General features: G+C 38.3%; 1 protein-coding gene across 1 annotated transcript in view; it reads left to right on the top strand.

Moving 5' to 3' along the window:
• Positions 1 to 2,447: 2,447 nt before the first annotated feature.
• LOC143854038 (pentatricopeptide repeat-containing protein At4g04790, mitochondrial-like) overlaps positions 2,448 to 18,697 on the top strand; it is a 36,773-nt gene continuing 20,523 nt past the window's right edge. Inside the window, exons 1-7 of the mRNA XM_077363751.1 lie at positions 2,448 to 2,880; positions 3,174 to 3,221; positions 3,997 to 4,665; positions 5,747 to 5,926; positions 7,314 to 7,378; positions 9,824 to 9,931; positions 13,984 to 14,097. Of these exons, the coding sequence (XP_077219866.1) occupies positions 2,478 to 2,880; positions 3,174 to 3,221; positions 3,997 to 4,665; positions 5,747 to 5,926; positions 7,314 to 7,378; positions 9,824 to 9,931; positions 13,984 to 14,097 (1,587 nt within the window). The 5' untranslated portion in view covers positions 2,448 to 2,477. The remainder of the gene's footprint in view (positions 2,881 to 3,173; positions 3,222 to 3,996; positions 4,666 to 5,746; positions 5,927 to 7,313; positions 7,379 to 9,823; positions 9,932 to 13,983; positions 14,098 to 18,697) is intronic.

Raw genomic sequence — 18,697 nt, 5'->3', positions numbered from 1 at the left:
TTATTGATATTTCTTTAGGTTATTATTATTAATTGTCTCTACTGCCCATCATGTTGTTGAATTCATATTGTGTTATTTTGTTCCCTTTCTCTATTTATTTATCATTTTGTTCTATATGATATGTGGTTGCTTTATTTTTGGCACTCTTAACAGGTATTTGCACTAGGGTCAATCAGGGCCAGCCCGGCCCGGCTCTGCCCAATCAGGGCCGCGCTGAGCCCTGTAGGGCGGGCAATGCTTTGAAATTTTTTGGCTCTGACTCGAGGTCAGGGCGGGTCAGGGCCGAGATAATGGGATCCAAGGTTGGGCTAGGGTTTTCAAAAACCGACCCAACCCGACCCTGTTGTAGCCCTAATTCATATTGTCTTATTTTGTTCCCCTTCTCTTTTAATTGATCATTTTGTTCTATGTGATATGTGGTTGCTTTATTTTTGGCACTCTTAACAGGTAATTTCACTAGGGTCAATCAAGGCCAGCCCGGCCTACCCCTGTCCAATCAGGGCGGGCCAAGGCCGCGCTGAGTCCTGTAGGGCGGGCAATGGGTTGAGGTTTTTCGGCCCTAACTTAGGGTCAAGGTGGGTCAGAGCCGAGATAATGGGATCCAGGGTTGGGCTAGGGTTTTGAAAAACCCGACCCCACCCGACCATGTTGCAGCCTTATTGTGGACTATGGAGACTATTTCAATGTTGAAAAAGGAAAACACATATAGAACTTCTTCATATGGAATACAGTAATATTAATATAAACTAGGATCATATGTATATGTTGGAATTAACATCACTACTAAATGGGAATTTGAAATTTCCAATTCGGGTTGGGTCGGGTTGGGTTGCTCGACACCCCAACCCGACTCAACCCGATTTTCAATTCGGGTTGATTTTTCCCAACCCTAACCCAACCCGATTTGCGAAAAAGCTTAACCCGACCCGACCCAAATTCGGATTGAACCCGACCCGAGTTGTACCTCTATTTTGAAGTACTTGTAAAGAGGGTAAGAACTTTGTTTTTTGCTGACCTTAAGGTTCCATGAGGAGTCCCTTTCTCATGTAGTGGGGCCCACTTTAGGTCCAGGCCCTACATTAAATCAGTTTTTCCCAGTATATATTATTCGGACATGTGAAGTGCTATTTCCACCCCCTGTTATTTGTCGTTTCTTAAAATTTGTTATAATTCCACATTTCCACCATCTTCTCTTTGTCCTTTCGTAGAAATGAATTTATTTTCCGAAAATGACAAACAGAAGGGAGTAGGAAGGCTAGAAAGAGGGTGGAAAATGTTATTTCACTTTGGACAATACTAAACAGGTAAGTGTAAAGTAGAGATGGGAATGTCATTATTGAGATAAAGGAGTGAGAATATCAATTTTCTACTAATATTGGATAAAATATATTTTTAGTTGTGGAATGTGGACCATTAAGTATTTTTTTGCCGTTTATGTTAAGTGAAAAAATATTACATTTTCGGCTTTTTTCTTCTTCTTCTTTTTTTGGATTCGTAGGATGGTTTGAGATCCACCATATGCTGATTGATGGACGGCCTAGATCAATCAAATGTGATCTCGGAACCCCCACTCTGAGCCTCGTTTGCGTTGCCTTATATGGTTGGAAAATCTAGCCCAGACCCTGTTCGGGCTTAGGGCGAGTCAGGGCGAGTCAGGGCGGGTCAAGGCTGACAGGGCCAAACTTGCACCCGTAATATGAATTCAACAACATGACGGGTAGCAGAGACAATTAATGATGATAATCTAAAGAAACGTCAATCCAAGATAATAGAAAACATTAGCAAAAGATACAAGCACAGATGGTTCAATTATATAATAGAAAACTTAAGATCGGGCCGGGTCAAGGTGACCCAAGACATTAACCCAGAACCCGACTCGTCCATGAGTCAGGGCCTAAAAAATGAACCCTGACCCGCCCTCAGGGTTGGAAAATCCAGCCCAGACCATGTTCGGGCTCAGGTCGGGTCAGGGCTGACAGGGCTAAACTTGCACCCCTAGTCCACAATGGACGGTTTGGATAATCCTATGGTGTGGGCCATACCTTACTCTAATAAAGTGAGGAGTGTGATCACCAAAATATAGTAGTGCAGATAACATTTTCCTTTGTTAATTGTTAGTCCCTGTTTGTTTTGGATTTTGAGAACCGATTGTGAGTCAAAAACTGATTATTGGTGACTCACTATTGGTTCTCAAAATCCAAAACAACCCGGCTTGAGTTGAGGTGGTCAACTGTCGGTACCGTATCAAATCTGGTCAACCTGACCCAACCCAACCCGAATTGGAAATCGGGGTTGAGGAAATTGCAAATCGGGCTGGGTCGGGTTGAACCCAGCCGGGTTGGAAACCGGGTTGGGTTTCCAAATGGGTTCCTCGGGTTAGGTCGGGTTGGCCTCAACCCAACCTGACCCGACGCGAGTTCCACCCATACTTCAAAAGAAGGAGCCTGAAAACGCATCAGAATGCGATTAGGCTTGAAATGCCCCGCCAAAACCTGAAAAACCTAAGCTCCATTGTCGCAACAGCCCTAAAAAACTCCCCCAAAAAATGCGACTCAAATCCCTTACCAGAACTCGAAACCCTAAAACAGCTGATCCCCTCACTCAATCCTTCTTCCCCAATCAAATCCACCTCTGAAATCCCAAATAAATCGTCGAAGAAATCTCACAGGGCTCCGAAAAAATCCGACTCAAATCCATTACCAGAATTTGAAACCCTAGAACAGCTGATTCCCTCACTCAATCCATCTTCAATCAAACCCGCCTCTGAAATTCTAAATAAAATTTTGAAGAAATCTCATAGGGTTTCGTCCTCCGCATCATCTCGCTCGAAGAAATCCGCATTGAAAGCCGTGAAAGAGTCCACAGGGAGTTCTTATTCTGGTAATCTCTCTATCTCTCTGTTGATTTTAGATGCCGTTTATGGATTTTATAAGCTAAAACCTAAATTTTATAAGCTAAATCCTGGATTTTACAATCCTGAAAATGTACAATCCAGGTTGTAGCTTATAAAATATAGGTTTTAGCTTATAAAATCCAGGTTTTAGCTTGTAAAATCTAGAATTTTACAATCCTGGATTATAAAATCTGTGTATCCAAACAGCCTTTTTGTGTTTATTGTTACAGAAGCATTTGAATTGGTTTCTCTTTGTTCTTTAATTTTGTTTTGTTTGTAGAAGATTCGCCGGGGCAGATATTGAGGGAGATCTCTTCTATATTATGCGGTATGCTTTTTCTTACAGAGTTGTTTCGTTCTTTAAGGTCCTGATTGGATGCCTATAAAATTTATTGGCATGTAATATGCAAATAGTTTTGAAGTTAGATGTGATTATTAGTAAATAATAGCTGTAATTGTTTTAGAAATGATTTAGCCTTTCAAAAAAAAGAAAGAAAAGAAATGATTTTGTTAATGGCTTCTAAAGATGCCTTAAGGTTCCATTTGCAAGGAAACAAAAAAGATTTACTTATAATAATTCTATTTGCAAAGAAAATGCTAAAAAGAAAGTCACTTTTACGCCCTTTCCTAGAAGACACTTATTGGGCGTCACTTCATCCTCCTCTACATGATTGGACGCGCTGATCCGAACGATAACCATAACTCCATCCAAAATGATGATTTGGGAACATCTTGATTTGATGTTCCCAGGCACTTGATCCATCTAGCCTTGGTTAGGCACCCCGCCATGAAAAGCTAAACTGTTGATTTTTGTGGTTCTTTATCTTACAACTGTTCGGGATGGGGCCCAGACGATGTGGATCACCTCATGATGTTTTAAAAGATCAACAGGCTTGATTTCACGTACACACCCCACCCCCCTCTCATGCTTCTTATGGGACCCACAACTTGCTCTTTGCCATTGCTTGTAAAAGTGACTTTCCATGTATTCATACTTGTTTGTAACTAATGATCGATTTTTGTGGCAAGCAAAGAGGACCTTAAATTCAGGAAGTGGTGGCTTCTTTTCTTGCATATTCATGTATTTGAGCTTATATTCTCAGGTGACAGTGTTCTGGAGTCGGTCAACTTGCCTGAATCTCAAATTCCTAATAATGGGGTCAACTTGCCTGAATCTCAAATTCCTACTAATGGGAAATCGGCAGATGTCTTAGATATACCATGGTTCTCGAATATGTCTCATACATGCATATCGCAACGTCGGAAGGAACTATCGCGGGAAAGAAAACAGAAATGGATTTTCAAGAATACCCAAACTCATCGTTTCGAGCGTTTGGTAAGAATGTGTGCGCAGAAACTGGGACCGGAAGCTACTCTTGAAGTCTTCGGTAAACTGGGAAGAGAAACAGGTGTCACAGAATACAATGCCTTGATAAAACTTTGCATAGAGGAGGCAAGGAGGAGGAGCGATGAAGAAGATTGTATAGAGCAAATTCATAATGCTTTTCAACTCTTTAGGTCGATGAGAGAACAGGGATTTCAGCTGGAAGAAGAAACTTATAGTCCATTTCTTATGTATTTAATTGATATGGAAATGGTTCAAGAATTCCACTTCTTTAGTAAATTTGTCAAAGATGAGAACCCAGGTTCCTTTCCTAGATTAGGATACTATGAGATGCTGCTTTGGATTAGAGTAAATGATGAAGAAAAAGTTCAGGATCTGTGCAATTCAGTTGGAGTTGATAGTGGTCCAGACAGCTTCAACTTGGCTGGTATATAGTTTGGCATCACTTGGTGTCTTCTTATTTCATCTGAAACTACTTTATTGCATCAATTTTCATGGTGTTTTATCCTTTTTCATAGTTATGCTTTAATCAACATTTATGAGATGGGTGCTATTTTTGTTAGAAGGACTTGAGCCAATGTTGGGGTCTGATTTGGATGGTGCTTGATGCTACAATCCTGGGGTCTCAGGTTCAATTTTGGTTTACCTGTCAAAAAAAAAAAAAAACAGTAATAAAAAGGAGGTTTATGGTATGTAAATCTTGCACTGACAAAAGCTGGACAAAAATGGGATCATAATGGATTAATGGTGCTTCCAAGTTGTCAAATACTAATACCTTGTTATTGCTGATTTCTGTTTTTTAGCTACACAGATATTTCCACAGTAGTTAGAGTTATGCCTAATACCTACGTAACCCATATGTCATCTAATAAGTTGCTATTCATACCTTTATAAATTAACTCTGTTACCATTTCAAAAAATAAATTTACTCTGTTGCATCGCCTAGCACTTGATATGAATTTATGAAGTGAAAACAATGCACATTATTGATGCCCGCTCGAAAAATAAACTTATTCATAAAAAATTCTGTTTGAAGTGTAGATCCTTTATTCATCCACTGAGGCGGAACAGTATATTTTTCCCACTCCAACTACATGCATATGCACACCTGGGGTCTACCAACCTTTAGCTCCCGTTTTCCAACCATTGCAACTGTTTTTGCTTCATAAATTTCAATCTTGTTAGAACAACTAGTTTTCTAACGTGATCTGGTTTGTGACATAATTGCACATGGCATATGTGTAGAACTTGCAACTTTTTGTGATTAGATATGACCTAATACTGCCATTAAAAAATAAAATAAAAAATGATGTGCCCGAGTATAGCTCTTTGCTAATAATCTTGCTGTATAAGCTAACGAGAACTTGTTTACAAAGGCATTCTATGAAATCATTCTTTTTATACGTTTGTTTGATATTCTCTAAGACTTTCTCAGTAGTTCTTGAAATTTGTAGTTTCTTCTATTGAGTGTAACTTGTACCTCAAAAGACATTGATCCCTTTTTACAGAAAGCTATTTGTTGGCATTATGCGAAAATGATAGGGAGAAGGAGCTTCTGCAATTGCTTGGGGTTGTAGATATAACAAGAATTTCGTCAGTGGAGCATCTATCAACTATATTTGAGTCCTTAGGGAGGTTGTTATTGGAAAACTTAGCAGAGGAATTCATTTTGGCACTCAGAACGTCAGGTATGTACTTAAATTATTTTCATCATGTAATACTTGCAAAAGGGCATTCATTTAATCATTTTGTTGATTTTTGTACAACATAAGGGGCATTAAAGGACTTTGCCCTTCCATCCCTATGACCGGTAGAGAGAGGGGCAGAGCTTTTGTTTTTCTTATTCTCAAACGATTGAACAATGGAAATAGATGGCAAGTGCTTGATGGAATTGAGTGGGTCATCTAGGAACAAGGTTTAATACTTTAATTTCTCGTTTTGTTAGGATGCCTACATTTCCACTCAACACCTACCGCAATGATAAATGACTTGTTTTAGCATGGATGTTTGTTACATTGGATGATCTGGCAATATATAAAATTTTCATGCTCTTGCTGATCTCACATGCTTACAAGTTACAATACATTGTCAGTCATGAGCAAAACTACATGCGAGCCATCATAATTGGCTGTTGAAAGCTGGTGCCATGGCTTTTTAAGGGAAACAATAATTATTACCCGTGATATGTGCTGGGATTTGCACGCTCATATTTGCCCAAATGTTTCACTGAAGTAATTGGTAGTCAAGCCTAATTCGTTGAGCAATAATTATTTCACGTGAAGGCTTGCAAGCAAAGAAACTTATTCCTCAGAATATTATGTATACTACTTCATTGAAGTTTATGTTTACCATATTAAAAATGCTAAACTGACAATCACCGTTAGATTTTATCCTAGTGAACGCTTTTTGCATTTCATGTGTGCCACATGGACGTGATCAAGTCCGTTGATGCAACCGACAAACAAAAGTTTTTTTTTTTCTGAAAAGTGACAAATTTTTATCCGACAAACACAAGTTGGCCCATTGCCGGTTGTCTTGATTGGATGATCCTTGCCCCATGATCTATTAGCCCTCATTTATGTTTATGCAAAGAGAAGCTAAAGCATTGATTTTTTGTGGGCCTTAATCTTTCATATGGTATGTCCGTTTGGCGTGATTCTATGACCATGTGGGTCGTCTCATGATGATTCACCAGACCAATGGTCCAGATTTCACACACATGTCCTCTTGTGGGAGTCAGTGGTTATAGTTAGGATTGATCCTAACTGTAATTGTTTGCACTCTTGCGCACACACACACACACACACACACACATATATATATTAACGGACACTTTTGGTATGTTATGTGTGAATCTATCTTTCATATACTTATTGCATGTACAATTCAAAAATAAAAAAATAAAAATACTTATTGCATGCGTACAATTGCAGGCATTGTCATGCCCACCATAACTGTGGAACCTGTAGAGAAAATCTTAAAAATGCTAAGATATGATAATGTGTAACTCTTAAGAATATACTTTTGAGTTTTGTGCCTTTTCTGCTTAATGTTGCCTTTTCTTTCTTAATGCAGAAGCTTGGGCGGAAGATATCTCATCCTTCATCTTCAATTATGCTATTAGACTGCCAAATTTAGTGGTGAGGAACTTCTCATGATAAGATACTGGTAATGCCCATGCTTGTGTGGAAAAAACTCTTCAAAGAGCACTATACTATTTGGGATTTGCTAGCGTCCATCGCAGAAGGCATTTCGCAGATGGCCTGTTGCATCTGACAGCAGCCATACCAGCTTACTTTTCAGCATATTTTGTCTTCATTTATGATGTGGCTGCTGTCAGATGCAACAGGCCATCTGCAAAATTCCTTCTGCGACGGACTCTAGCAATCCCTTTATTATTTTTATCTTTTTTGAAGAAGGATAACAATTTATTAAGCAACAAAGAGAAAAACACCAAAGAGAAATGACAACAGTTTATTATTGGGCAGGAGAGGCCTAATATACATTTACTGCCTACTTAACCTATGACTTAACTTATCACCTAGGAGTTTGAACTAAAGATGTATCTCAATCCCTGCACATCTCCGTAATCTCATCAATGTATCTAGCCAATCTCCAGCCCAATTATAGACTGTTGTAATTTCTGAGCTAATATATATCATTGTTTATCTTTTTTGAAGAAGGACAACACTTTATTAAGAAACAAAGAGAAAAACAGCAAAAAGAAATGACAACAGTCTATTATTGTGCTGGCGAGGCCCGATATATATCATGATTTTAAATTTCTCCGAAATTTCCCCGAAACGACCGAAATGTTTCCGTTTCCATCCCCATCCCAAACGAAATCTCAATGAATTCCTTCCACATCGTTATTTTCGACTGAAATTCCTGAAATTTGACCTAAATGGTTGGAACGACAAAACATGGAAAGATGTTATGATTTGCATTTCATTTCATTAATCTAGAAAATGATGTTTTGTAGGCAACATCACTGAACCGCACATCAAAGTAACCGTATCTTATGCATGGGATGTTAGATCGGCATGGGACCGATAATACCTCGTAACTCTATGTGGTATTGACATGGAGTTGGGGTCCTTGGAGGGGAGACTAGTCATTGTGCTTTCTTATACTTCATTACATTGTATTTTTTTATTGACTTTACTGTTCCAGACATGTACGACAACGCATGTCACTAGGTGTTCGATGTGAGTAAGTCATTATGAATGACTTTCTTGCTTATGCGATGGTTTCTAACTATGAATTTGTGGTCATTCTAGCATTTCCCAAAGTTTCATTTTAAAATTTCATCATTTGCATATGTTTTCTTACGTTTCCGTGATTTTACAAGATTTCCATCGAACTTTCAACCGAAATGTTTTTGTTTCCGTGCTGATCGGGACCAAAAATTTAAAACCTCGATATATACATACACACACACACATATGTGTATGTATGTATATATGTAGGGATTTGCTAGCGTCCATCGTAAAATGCATTTTGAGGATGGCCCGTTGCATGTGAGAGCAGCCACACAGGCTCACTTTTCAGCCGATTTTGTCTTCATTCACGAGGTGGCTGCTCTCACATGCAACAGGCCATCCGCGAAATGCCTTTTGCGATGGATGCTAGCAAATCCCATGTATGTATGTTGCCTGCAAAGCCTGACTTTAACTTATTAGCAAGGTCATTAGCACTTCTAGGAATGCAAACAAATCTTTTGAACTTGTGGATCAAAACAGACTTAGTTTTTGAAAGAAAATTGCTTTATAAGTTCTCATGCTTGTGTATACTATCAGAACCAGTTTTTTCAGTCTAACGTTTATTCAAACCTAGCCATTCAAAACAAAAAAAAAATTCATTCAAACCATTTTTATATTAGCAGTTCTTTCCTGTGCTCCAGACTGTATTTCCCAATATCTATTGGCGTGTGAGGGGCATTTGGATCGTTGATGCTGGTGGTGTCTCCTGCCATTGTGCAGCTAATCGTGCAGCTAACCAACTTGTTCATGACCAATTCACTTTAAAAAATATCTATTGCGTTATTTTTTGACAGGTTTAGCTGGAAATTCATTGTCCAATGCGAAAATCATTGATTGTACTTGGTATTGAAATTTTTATGGGTGCTATATCCTTGAATAAGTGCAGACATCATTCATTTCATTTCATTATTTCCTTCGAGGGACAGATTAGGTGGTGTACTCTCTGGGTATTGAGATGTCTATCCTGATCTTGGTCTGATTGTATTATTATTATTATTTTTAAAATTATTTGCCTCTCTTTGTTTCTTCAAAATACCACTAAAATCATTGTTATTAAGAAAAAAGTTTCAACTTCATCATATTTAATTAAGACTTTGTCATGGTGATTATGTCAACTGGTTATTTTCTTCAATTACAGACACCATTTTCCTAAGTCTGATCTGCAGCAAGCTACTGTTGGAGACATGGATATATGGAAATTTGTTCTTTTCATCCTAAAACACATGATTTTAAACGTTGCAAGAATATTTCAATAGTCCATTCTATGCTACCATTTTTTTGTTTTATTGTCACATATTCACATACAAATTGTTGGATTTGAAGGTTGAAGATGTCATTTCGAAATTCAAAGACTTGCACGGGAAGCTTGAAGTGCTACCCTCCTCCGCATCATGCGAAAAGCTCATTACGTACTGTTGTGATTCCCTAAAGGTAGCAAGCAAGACTAAATCTGAAAATGTATATATTTTTTGCAGTTATGACCTCATGATCTAAAAGTCCATTTGGAATGTTCTCATAAAGGCTCATTTGGCATTGAGTAGTCATTATTATTTTTTATTTTCCCCATCTTATCTGAAAATGTCTATTTGCAATGGATTATTGAAATATTCTATGTAGAGTATTTTCGATTGACTTCCACTAAATGTTTATTTAACTCATAGCCATTTTGCTTTATGTGATGTCTCACATACTTTTCTTCCATTGCAAGAAAAAGAAGAAGCCTTAAGACTTGTATTTTGGTAGTTCGTACTCAATGGGTTAGAGAATGATCTTCATGATTTTTTCCATGCATTTTTTTAATACTTGTACCAGTCAAAACAGCGACTCAAACTAGGGCCATAGAATACTCATATAGAAAATTTCATCCACAACCTTAACAAAAATTAATTACAAGTAATATTGGAAGCCAATGATCAGTTTCTAGATGTTATGGAATGATTGTATACCAACTCAATGATGGAGTACTTGAGCTGGACATATTGTTTAAGTACATTGCATCTTCTTGATCTCTCCACATTTGTATTTGTATTTCGCATTTACTAAGAAATTTATAAAGATTGACCATCTGCTGTTTGTTATTCTGCACAAAAACATCCTGCCTAATTCACTAATTTGTGCGAAGATACTGAACTTTAGGGAGATAACTTTCATGAAAGAACTCCCTCATCAAATTATTTTGATCTTCTTCAACAATTCATTTATCTTCTCAAATTGCACTGATGGGATGAAAACGAAAAAGGGTTCTTCCGGTCTTTGATAAAAGACATTCTTGGTGAGGCCTTTTCACAACCTTCATTAATTTCAAGAGATGCGATAGGTTATTTATCCATGTCCTCCATAATAACAAGTTACACCAGGTGATGTAACAAAAATCCTATGTCCTTCAAAAGTGAAATTGGAGATGGTAGAGTGACTTTCGTAAGATGGAAGTGCCCTCCAATATCTCTCAAGATAGTTAGCAAGTGTTAGCCTCTCAAATACATCAACTCACATGGTTCGGGTTGGTTCGGTTCTGGGGTATCCCCACAACCGAATCAATCCCTATCGGTTCCCAATATTGGGAACCAAAACTGAACCATGGAACCGAACCGAACCAGAAACGATCTTGATCGGGATGGTTCGGTTCAGTTCTGGGCATGGTTTTAAATTTCGACCGAAATCCTAAATTTCGGACCGAAACTAAAATTTCCCGAAATCCCATTTTTCGCTACATTTCGAAAATTTTTCGTTTTTGGGACTTTAAAGAAAAAAAAAATTTGTTACAAAATTTCGGTCCGAAATTTCGAAATTAATTAAATACTCCTTTTAATTTCTTACCAAATTTCGACCGAAATTTCGGTTTTCCCAGGGACCGAAACTGGTATTTTAAACCATGGTTCTTGGTTTACCCAACTTTTTTATATTTTCTGATATAATTTCTCTCTTGAATTTCATGAAAAAATCCAACTAGCTGCCCCCCCTCTTTCAAATTGAGCCCTCTTTTCTTATTTTAAATGAAAATCCAAAAAGACTATTAATTTCAACATTCCCTTCCAGCCTCGCTCGTTCCAATGGCCCATATTTGCTTAAGTTTGAAAATTTAAAATTTGATATGTATAGATAAGTTATCTACACACTAGCTTAAAATACAGTGGGGGCCACATTATTTGGGTGATCCAAACCATTCATTTTTAAGGCCCTCACATTGATAGGGTGTCCACAAAAAATCAGATCCATAGGATCATCCTAACCATTCGAACTGTGGAGGCAAAAAATGGACTAATTTGTAAAGGTTTAAAGACATCCATTTTACCTCCACAAATCGTAGGGTTGGGATGATCCTATGGATCTGATTTTTTGTAGACACCCTATCTATGTGAGGGCCTTTAAAATGGGTGGCTTGGATCACCCAAACAATGTAGGCCCCCACTGTATTTTAAGCTAGTGTGTAGAGAACTCTCTACACATATGTGTAGGAACCGTTCTCTCTCTCTCTCTCTCTCTATATATATATATATATATATATATATATCTTCAGTTCAGTTCAGGGTCCCAGGACCTCAAACCCAGAACTGAACCTCAAACCGACGGTTCCAAAATTTTGGACCTAGAGACGAACCACATATTTTCAGAACTGAACCGAACTGAACCAAATAGGCCATTTCGGTTCTTCGGGTTGGACCCGAACCATGTCCACCCCTAATCTACTGATAGAAAATAAGGAGAGATAAAAATGGAGCATAGACCATACCGATAACATCATTCTGATGTTATCACGACCTTGTCAAAGGTCCAAAAGGCTTCGTTTGTAATTTAGGGGTCTGTTTTTGTAGGAGTTTGAGATCAGCGAATTTGGGATACCTGAAGTGCTGTTTCCTTTCTAAATTGTGTTTTAGGAGTCATCAACACATTGCATGCTGAAATTCAAAGAGTGAGATTGTTTTCAAATATTAGGATTGATGATGATCTTTATTTTATTTTTGGGCATACTTTAATTTGTTTTCAAATCCCACTTTTTATCAAAAATATATGAATATAGAGGGATGGGGTTTGTTTTTGTTTCTATTTTTGGGAGTTTCATACTGCAAGGTATAGAGAGATGGGTTTTGATTTTGTTTTTATTTTTGGGAGTTTCATGCTGCAAGGTACTCAATTTAGGTAAGTTTAGAAGTATAGATTTAGGTCTGGGCATATCTAAGTGGCGGAAGTGTAGGAACCGACTAAAAGCACAGTGAAGGTTAGCTCCATGACATTTTCCCCAGATTTTTCCCATTTTTATTAGTTTTTCAATGGAAATGAAGGGTCTTCAAGGTATTTCACCCCTCCCAATCGAATGGGAGGGTTAAAATTCATCAAAACCTTATGTTTTGGCTGTTTATAAGGTTGTCTTTTATTTTCAAAAAACACTATACTGAGGTTGGAGGCGACCTGTTTTTAATCTTTCTTCCACCGTTTCTCTCAAAGTTTTCTGTTACTACACTAATCTCTATAGTGTCTTTTCCAAAACTGTACACTAGAACGGGCGGAACTCCAGAGTGTTCCAATCCAAGAGAAAAATAGAATGACCTCCAAAACGAAATTGACAGCTAAGATTACAAACTTGCAGTTAATTACCTAAGCCGTGTTTTCTATTGGATCATGGCTAAATTTGTTTCCATTGATGATAATACTTTCCCTTTTCTGTATTTTCATCAACTTATTTGTATGAATGAGTAGAGTTGATGTCCATGTTCTGGGATTTTTGACATCATGTTAATTGCGGCTGTGTCGAAAAACTCGAAACTAAACGAAAATTGAGAAAAAAAATCAAGATTCTAGCTCGCGTATTCTGTACTTTGATCATTCAATTTCAGGTATTTTCTAATACCATTTATTTTACGCACATTAATCAGAATGCCTCATTTGCCACTAGCTTGGGTGTTTAGTTTCTGTCCACATTTTCTAATGGAAGTTTTTACTGCTATGAACATTTTTTTTATTGAGACCGTTTAGATGTTAATTATTATCATCGTGGACAACCAATAGACACAATAACAAGTTTGATGCTGGAATCCAACTTCAAAATTGACTTCCGAGGTAGAAATTATACTGAGCGGCTGATAATAGCTTGTCATAAAATGGGATTCAATATTAGCAATGTCACTGGCACCCCCCACCCCCTCCCCGCCATCTCTCCTCTCTCTCTTACACATACACGCACACAACACCACTGTCTTCATCATTACTTACAAATTGCCTAACCTTTTATCTCTCTAAATGCTGAAGAAGCACATATGAAATCTTCTTTCTATTTGATTACAATAATTTGTTATGCATTATTCGAATTGAATGTGTTACATATAGAAAAGATGATTCAACTGCACTTTGATTAATCTTAATCACTTTATGTTATGTTTCTAATCAATCACCAAAAAGACAAGTTAAATTAGAACCACGTATTCTATTTTATGTTTTTTTTTAATCTGGAGTTTGTTCTGAGTTTATTCTCCACAATACTGAGACAGGTGCATGCAGCCCTTGATATAGTTGAGTACACGTGTCAGTCGGGCTTGGCCTTGTCTGTCGAAACTTTTCATCCAATTCTACGTGCAAGTGAGCAGAGCCTCGAGCTTGGTTTGGTATAAATCAAAATTCAACTCAGTGTATCCTCTTATATGAATTTTCCTCGACTTATGCATGATTTCAGTGTATCCTCTTACTGCATTATTTTGGGTTGGGTTTAGTATATGAATGACATATGCATGCTCTTGGATGCAATCTTTCTGTTGAAGTTATGCAAAATTTGGTCTAATCTTTGTATTCACTTAACATTGGAACTAATTGGTGACCTATATCTAGTTCTTTCTGAAATAAGGAAGAGTAAGAAGAAAAAAATTGGAGAAAGGGAGATTAGAATACTAATCACTTAATTGCAACACAATCATTTATGCCACACCACAACACTTCTCAATCTGATATGCAATTGTTAATCATTCACAGCTTGCTTGTTATGTATTGTAACCTGTTCCTTCTGAGAGATTTCATAAGTAAATCTCCCAATTGATCTTCAAATTTCACCTACACTGTACAAATCTCCATGCCACCAATTTGTCCCTTATAAAGTTAGTGAACATAAAATAGCTGTAAAATCTCCCTGCCAAACAATTAGTATGTTTTCCACTCATGGAAGTCTACGTAACGGAAAACAGCTGCTAGCATTTCAGAATAAAAATCTGTTGGGGGTTCCATGCAAAAGCAAAGATCCCACATCAGAAAAGTGAGTGGATGTGGATGGGCTTATAAGGACTTGGGCACCCTCCCCTTAATGGCTAACTTTAAGGGTGAGTTCTAGCCGGGTTCCAACAAGTGGTATCAGAGTTGGGGCATGGTAACCCCTATGTGCCCTCGAGGATGGTGAATAATCCCTCAGGGACAATTGCGGTAACCCCGGTGTGCCTCTGAGGATGGAAAAATCCCTCGGCGAAGATCTCGTAGTTCCCACGTTGCCTCCGCGTACAGAGGTGAGAATGTCTACGTTGCTTTCGCGTGGAGGGGGAGATTGTTGGGGGCTCCCCGCAAAAGCAGCGATCCCACATTGGAAAAGTGAGTGGATGTGGATGAGTTTATAAGGACTTGGGCACGCTCCCCTTAACGGCTAGTTTTTAAGGGTGCATTCCTACCTGGGTCCCAATAAAATCTATTGGTAGGTGAACATAAAGTCCATTATCTGTCGAAATTGATTTGAGACAAGTCAGTTCACATTCGATATGGGACACTAATCAATATCTATGCTCGATCTTGCTACCTCTCTCTTTCTCTCTTTTGTTTTCCAAGTTATATGTTTTTTTCCAAGGAACATGCAATAAACTGTACGGGCCCTCCTGTTGGATGGTTAACAAGCTCATTCTAAATTGGAATAAGTTGTAGCCTTAAGATGACCATGAATGGCCAATATCCCTCACCCTAACAATGACTTGAGATACCTCGGCAGTCCCCATGTGTGGAACCAATAAGGCATGCATGGATCCATGAACTGATTGACCAATAACGTAGGCAAGATATGGGCTGGTGCCTTCAGATGAATGACTTGCCAAAGTCTTTATGAAATTTTTATGTTTCTCAGAACTCTTCCATATGAACTGAAATGGTGATTTAGTTCCATATAGGAGTTGAGGTATGGCACTCGTTAACCTCCCTTGTAGAAAATCTGATGACTGATGCATTATTCCCCTGAGAGATGTAGTCTTCTTTTCTGGAACATGCTAATTCAATTCCTATAAGATACCTTAAAGCTTCCAATGTGTTCTTCCACTAAGAGATGTCGTGTTCTTTTTGGGGAAATGCTAATTCAATTCCTACAAGGTACCTTAAGGCTCTGTTTGGATGTTTGTAGGCCGTTGGGGCGGTAGTTTTGAAGAAGTCAAAAAGGCGTTGGGTGGAATGGGAGTCAAAGAGAAGTTAAGTTGGCATATTAAAGTCTGTTGTTTGGTTGCCTGTCAATGTCTGGAATTTTTGGTTGGAAATGACGCCCTTTTGTCATTTTTGTCGTTTCAAAATTCCATTCCCCGAAGATTCCAACAAAATTTCTTCGATTTCATGGTTTGCCATTCGGCTCTCTTTCGATAGCCACGTAAGCTGACCGGCTCCCCACATCCCAGGTGGTCAAACTGCCAAACTGCCAAAAAAAAAAAAAAAAAAAAAAAAAAAAAAAAAAAAAAAACCAAACGTACCATGGCGTTTTAAATCCCACCGAAAGCCCAAGTTTTTTCCACTTTTTTTCTCAACCAAACACACCATAAAGCTTCCAGGCCCATCATGTCTAAGGGCTTGCTCAAATGTCTCATCAGTGTGGATACGGACTGGGCATCATCCACTGAGGATAATCTCGTCAACATAAATAAATAGGTCCTGTTTGTTTTATATTTTTACAACCGATTGTGAGTCCAAAACTGATTATTGGACTCAACATTAAACGTAGTTATGAGTCCAATAATCAGTTTTGTACTCACAATCGGTTGTCAAAATCTAAAATGAACGGGGCCGTAGTATAATGGTACTTTCTCTTCCGCTTAAAAATATTGAATTATCTTAATTGCTTGTTTGAAAACCAAATATCCAGCATCATCTAGTATATCTTTTAAAAATGGACACCCAAGGATATTGCTTCAATCCAGAAGTATCCTTAATCAGTTTTGTACTCACAATCGGTTGTCAAAATCTAAAATGAACAGGGCCGTAGTATAATGGTACTTTCTCTTGCGTTTAAAAATATTTAATTATGCTTGTTTGAAAACCAAATATCCAGCATCATCTAGTATATCTTTTAAAAATGGACACCCAAGGAGATTGCTTCAATCCAGAAGTATCCTTTTCAGGTGCCACGGCATACGCTTCCCCTTATTGAGAGAACTTGGTGGCGGTGACATGCGTTCATCCTCTTGAATTTCTACATGAAGTCATTCAGGCCTTGTTTGAATTTCCATATGTTTGAGCATATCTCTGAGCAATTAAATGGGCTTTTTACTGTTCTATTTATTCACCTACTTTGAAATTCAGTATATAGACCAAATTTTAGGCAATTGTGTTTTCTCCCTTAGGTGACATGTTTGTACTTATTACTTTTGTTTAATGCATCCATTTCATCTATCGTGGCTTTCCTGCAATCTGAATCTGAAGCTCCAAGGAGGCTAGACTGTTCTCTCTCAGATCAAATAGTTGAAACAGATGCTGATGTAGGACCGGGAAGAGAAATAGAAGAAAGAGAAGAAGAATAGGGAAATAAGAGCATAGAAGGAGAAGAATAGAAGAAATTAGGAAGGAGGAAGAAGAAGAAACCCGTAGAGGGGAGAAGCCAATCAATTTTATTCATCAAAAAATTAAAATCTCTAACACATGATGCCTATATATAGGCAATGGAACTAAAATTCTATGTAAAATAAAAGTCCTAAACTAAAAACATGGAAATACAATCCTAGAAACTAAAAACATGGAAAGAAGAATCCTAGAAACTACATAACATGGAAATAAATCCTAATGGGCAAATATGCCTCTTATTTGGCCTACAATCTGCATCAGATGCCCTATAGGGATAAGGGCTGAACTTGATGGTGATTTAATATAGTGGTTAATATGTGAACTTTTCTCTTTCTTAGAGTAATTGGCCAATCTAAGTCCTAAGAAGTTGGAGAAGAGGGGTGACTCTTCAGTCACATTCTGACATGTTAGAAGATCCGCCAATGGGGAAGCAGATAGTCTAGCCAGGGCAGGGGGTTTTTAAGGAGGTCTTGAAGATGTTTGACTTTCTTCCTTGACATCCTTTCTCACTTTTCCTCCTTTTTTGGGAGGGTTTTTGGTTCCCTCTGTATCTTTCCTTTCTTTGTTGCTTCTTTCTTCTGTACGTAGGGGTGTAAACGAGCCGAGCCGAGCCGAGCTTGGCCAGGCTCGGCTCGGCTCGTTAAGCTCAAAAGCTCGGCTCGGGCTCGGCTCGGTCAGGCTCGGCCAGGCTCGGCCAGGCTCGCGAGCCTTACCGAGCTCGGGTTATATTAAGTTCACACCCCTCTTCTTCCCTGGACAGCCCTATCTAGTGTAATTTGACTACTTTTTTTACACTATGGGGGGTGGTCCAAGTAACAAATGGGGTTCCAAAAATGAAGTGACATATTTTGCCTCCCCCTTGCACTCCCTGGACAACCCTTTTAGTGTATATATTATATATAATATATATATTTAAATATATTAAATTCTTAACGAGCCGAGCCGAGCCTGGCCTAAATCGGGCTCGGCTCGGCTCGTTAAGGATTCGAGCCGAGCTTTTTTCGAGCCGAGCTCCCGAGCCCGAGCCAAAATTGACACCCTTATCTGTATGGACCATCTCGGTCTCTCTTTTCCTACTTAACTCTCCCCCTCATGGCCATTCAGTGGACCATTGTTTGTAATTTATTCCTTCTCATTTATAGTTTACTGTGAACATGTTTCCACTTTGAGTAAATGGATATACAAGAAATCGCCCATTGGTCTTTCAAATAATGAAAATGCCTAATGTTTTTTAACCAAAAGTATCCTTCAGATTTTCTCAAGCACTGCTTGATTTGACATTTATCATGACTTTTTCACAAAATGAAAACATTGAATTTTGGTCCAAAAACCTTGGGCAAATATAAGCCTGTTGACATACTAGGTCGAGGTTATATGTATATATAGATACGTGAGCGTGCGCTCGTGCGTGCACACACACACACA

This window comes from Tasmannia lanceolata, unplaced genomic scaffold, assembly GCF_043159265.1.
Source record: "Tasmannia lanceolata isolate RefF3 unplaced genomic scaffold, GAP_Taslan_0.1 ptg000020l, whole genome shotgun sequence".
Lineage (NCBI taxonomy): Eukaryota > Viridiplantae > Streptophyta > Magnoliopsida > Canellales > Winteraceae > Tasmannia > Tasmannia lanceolata.
Note: the sequence above shows the minus strand (reverse complement) of the source record. Positions and strands in the feature narration are given on the sequence as shown.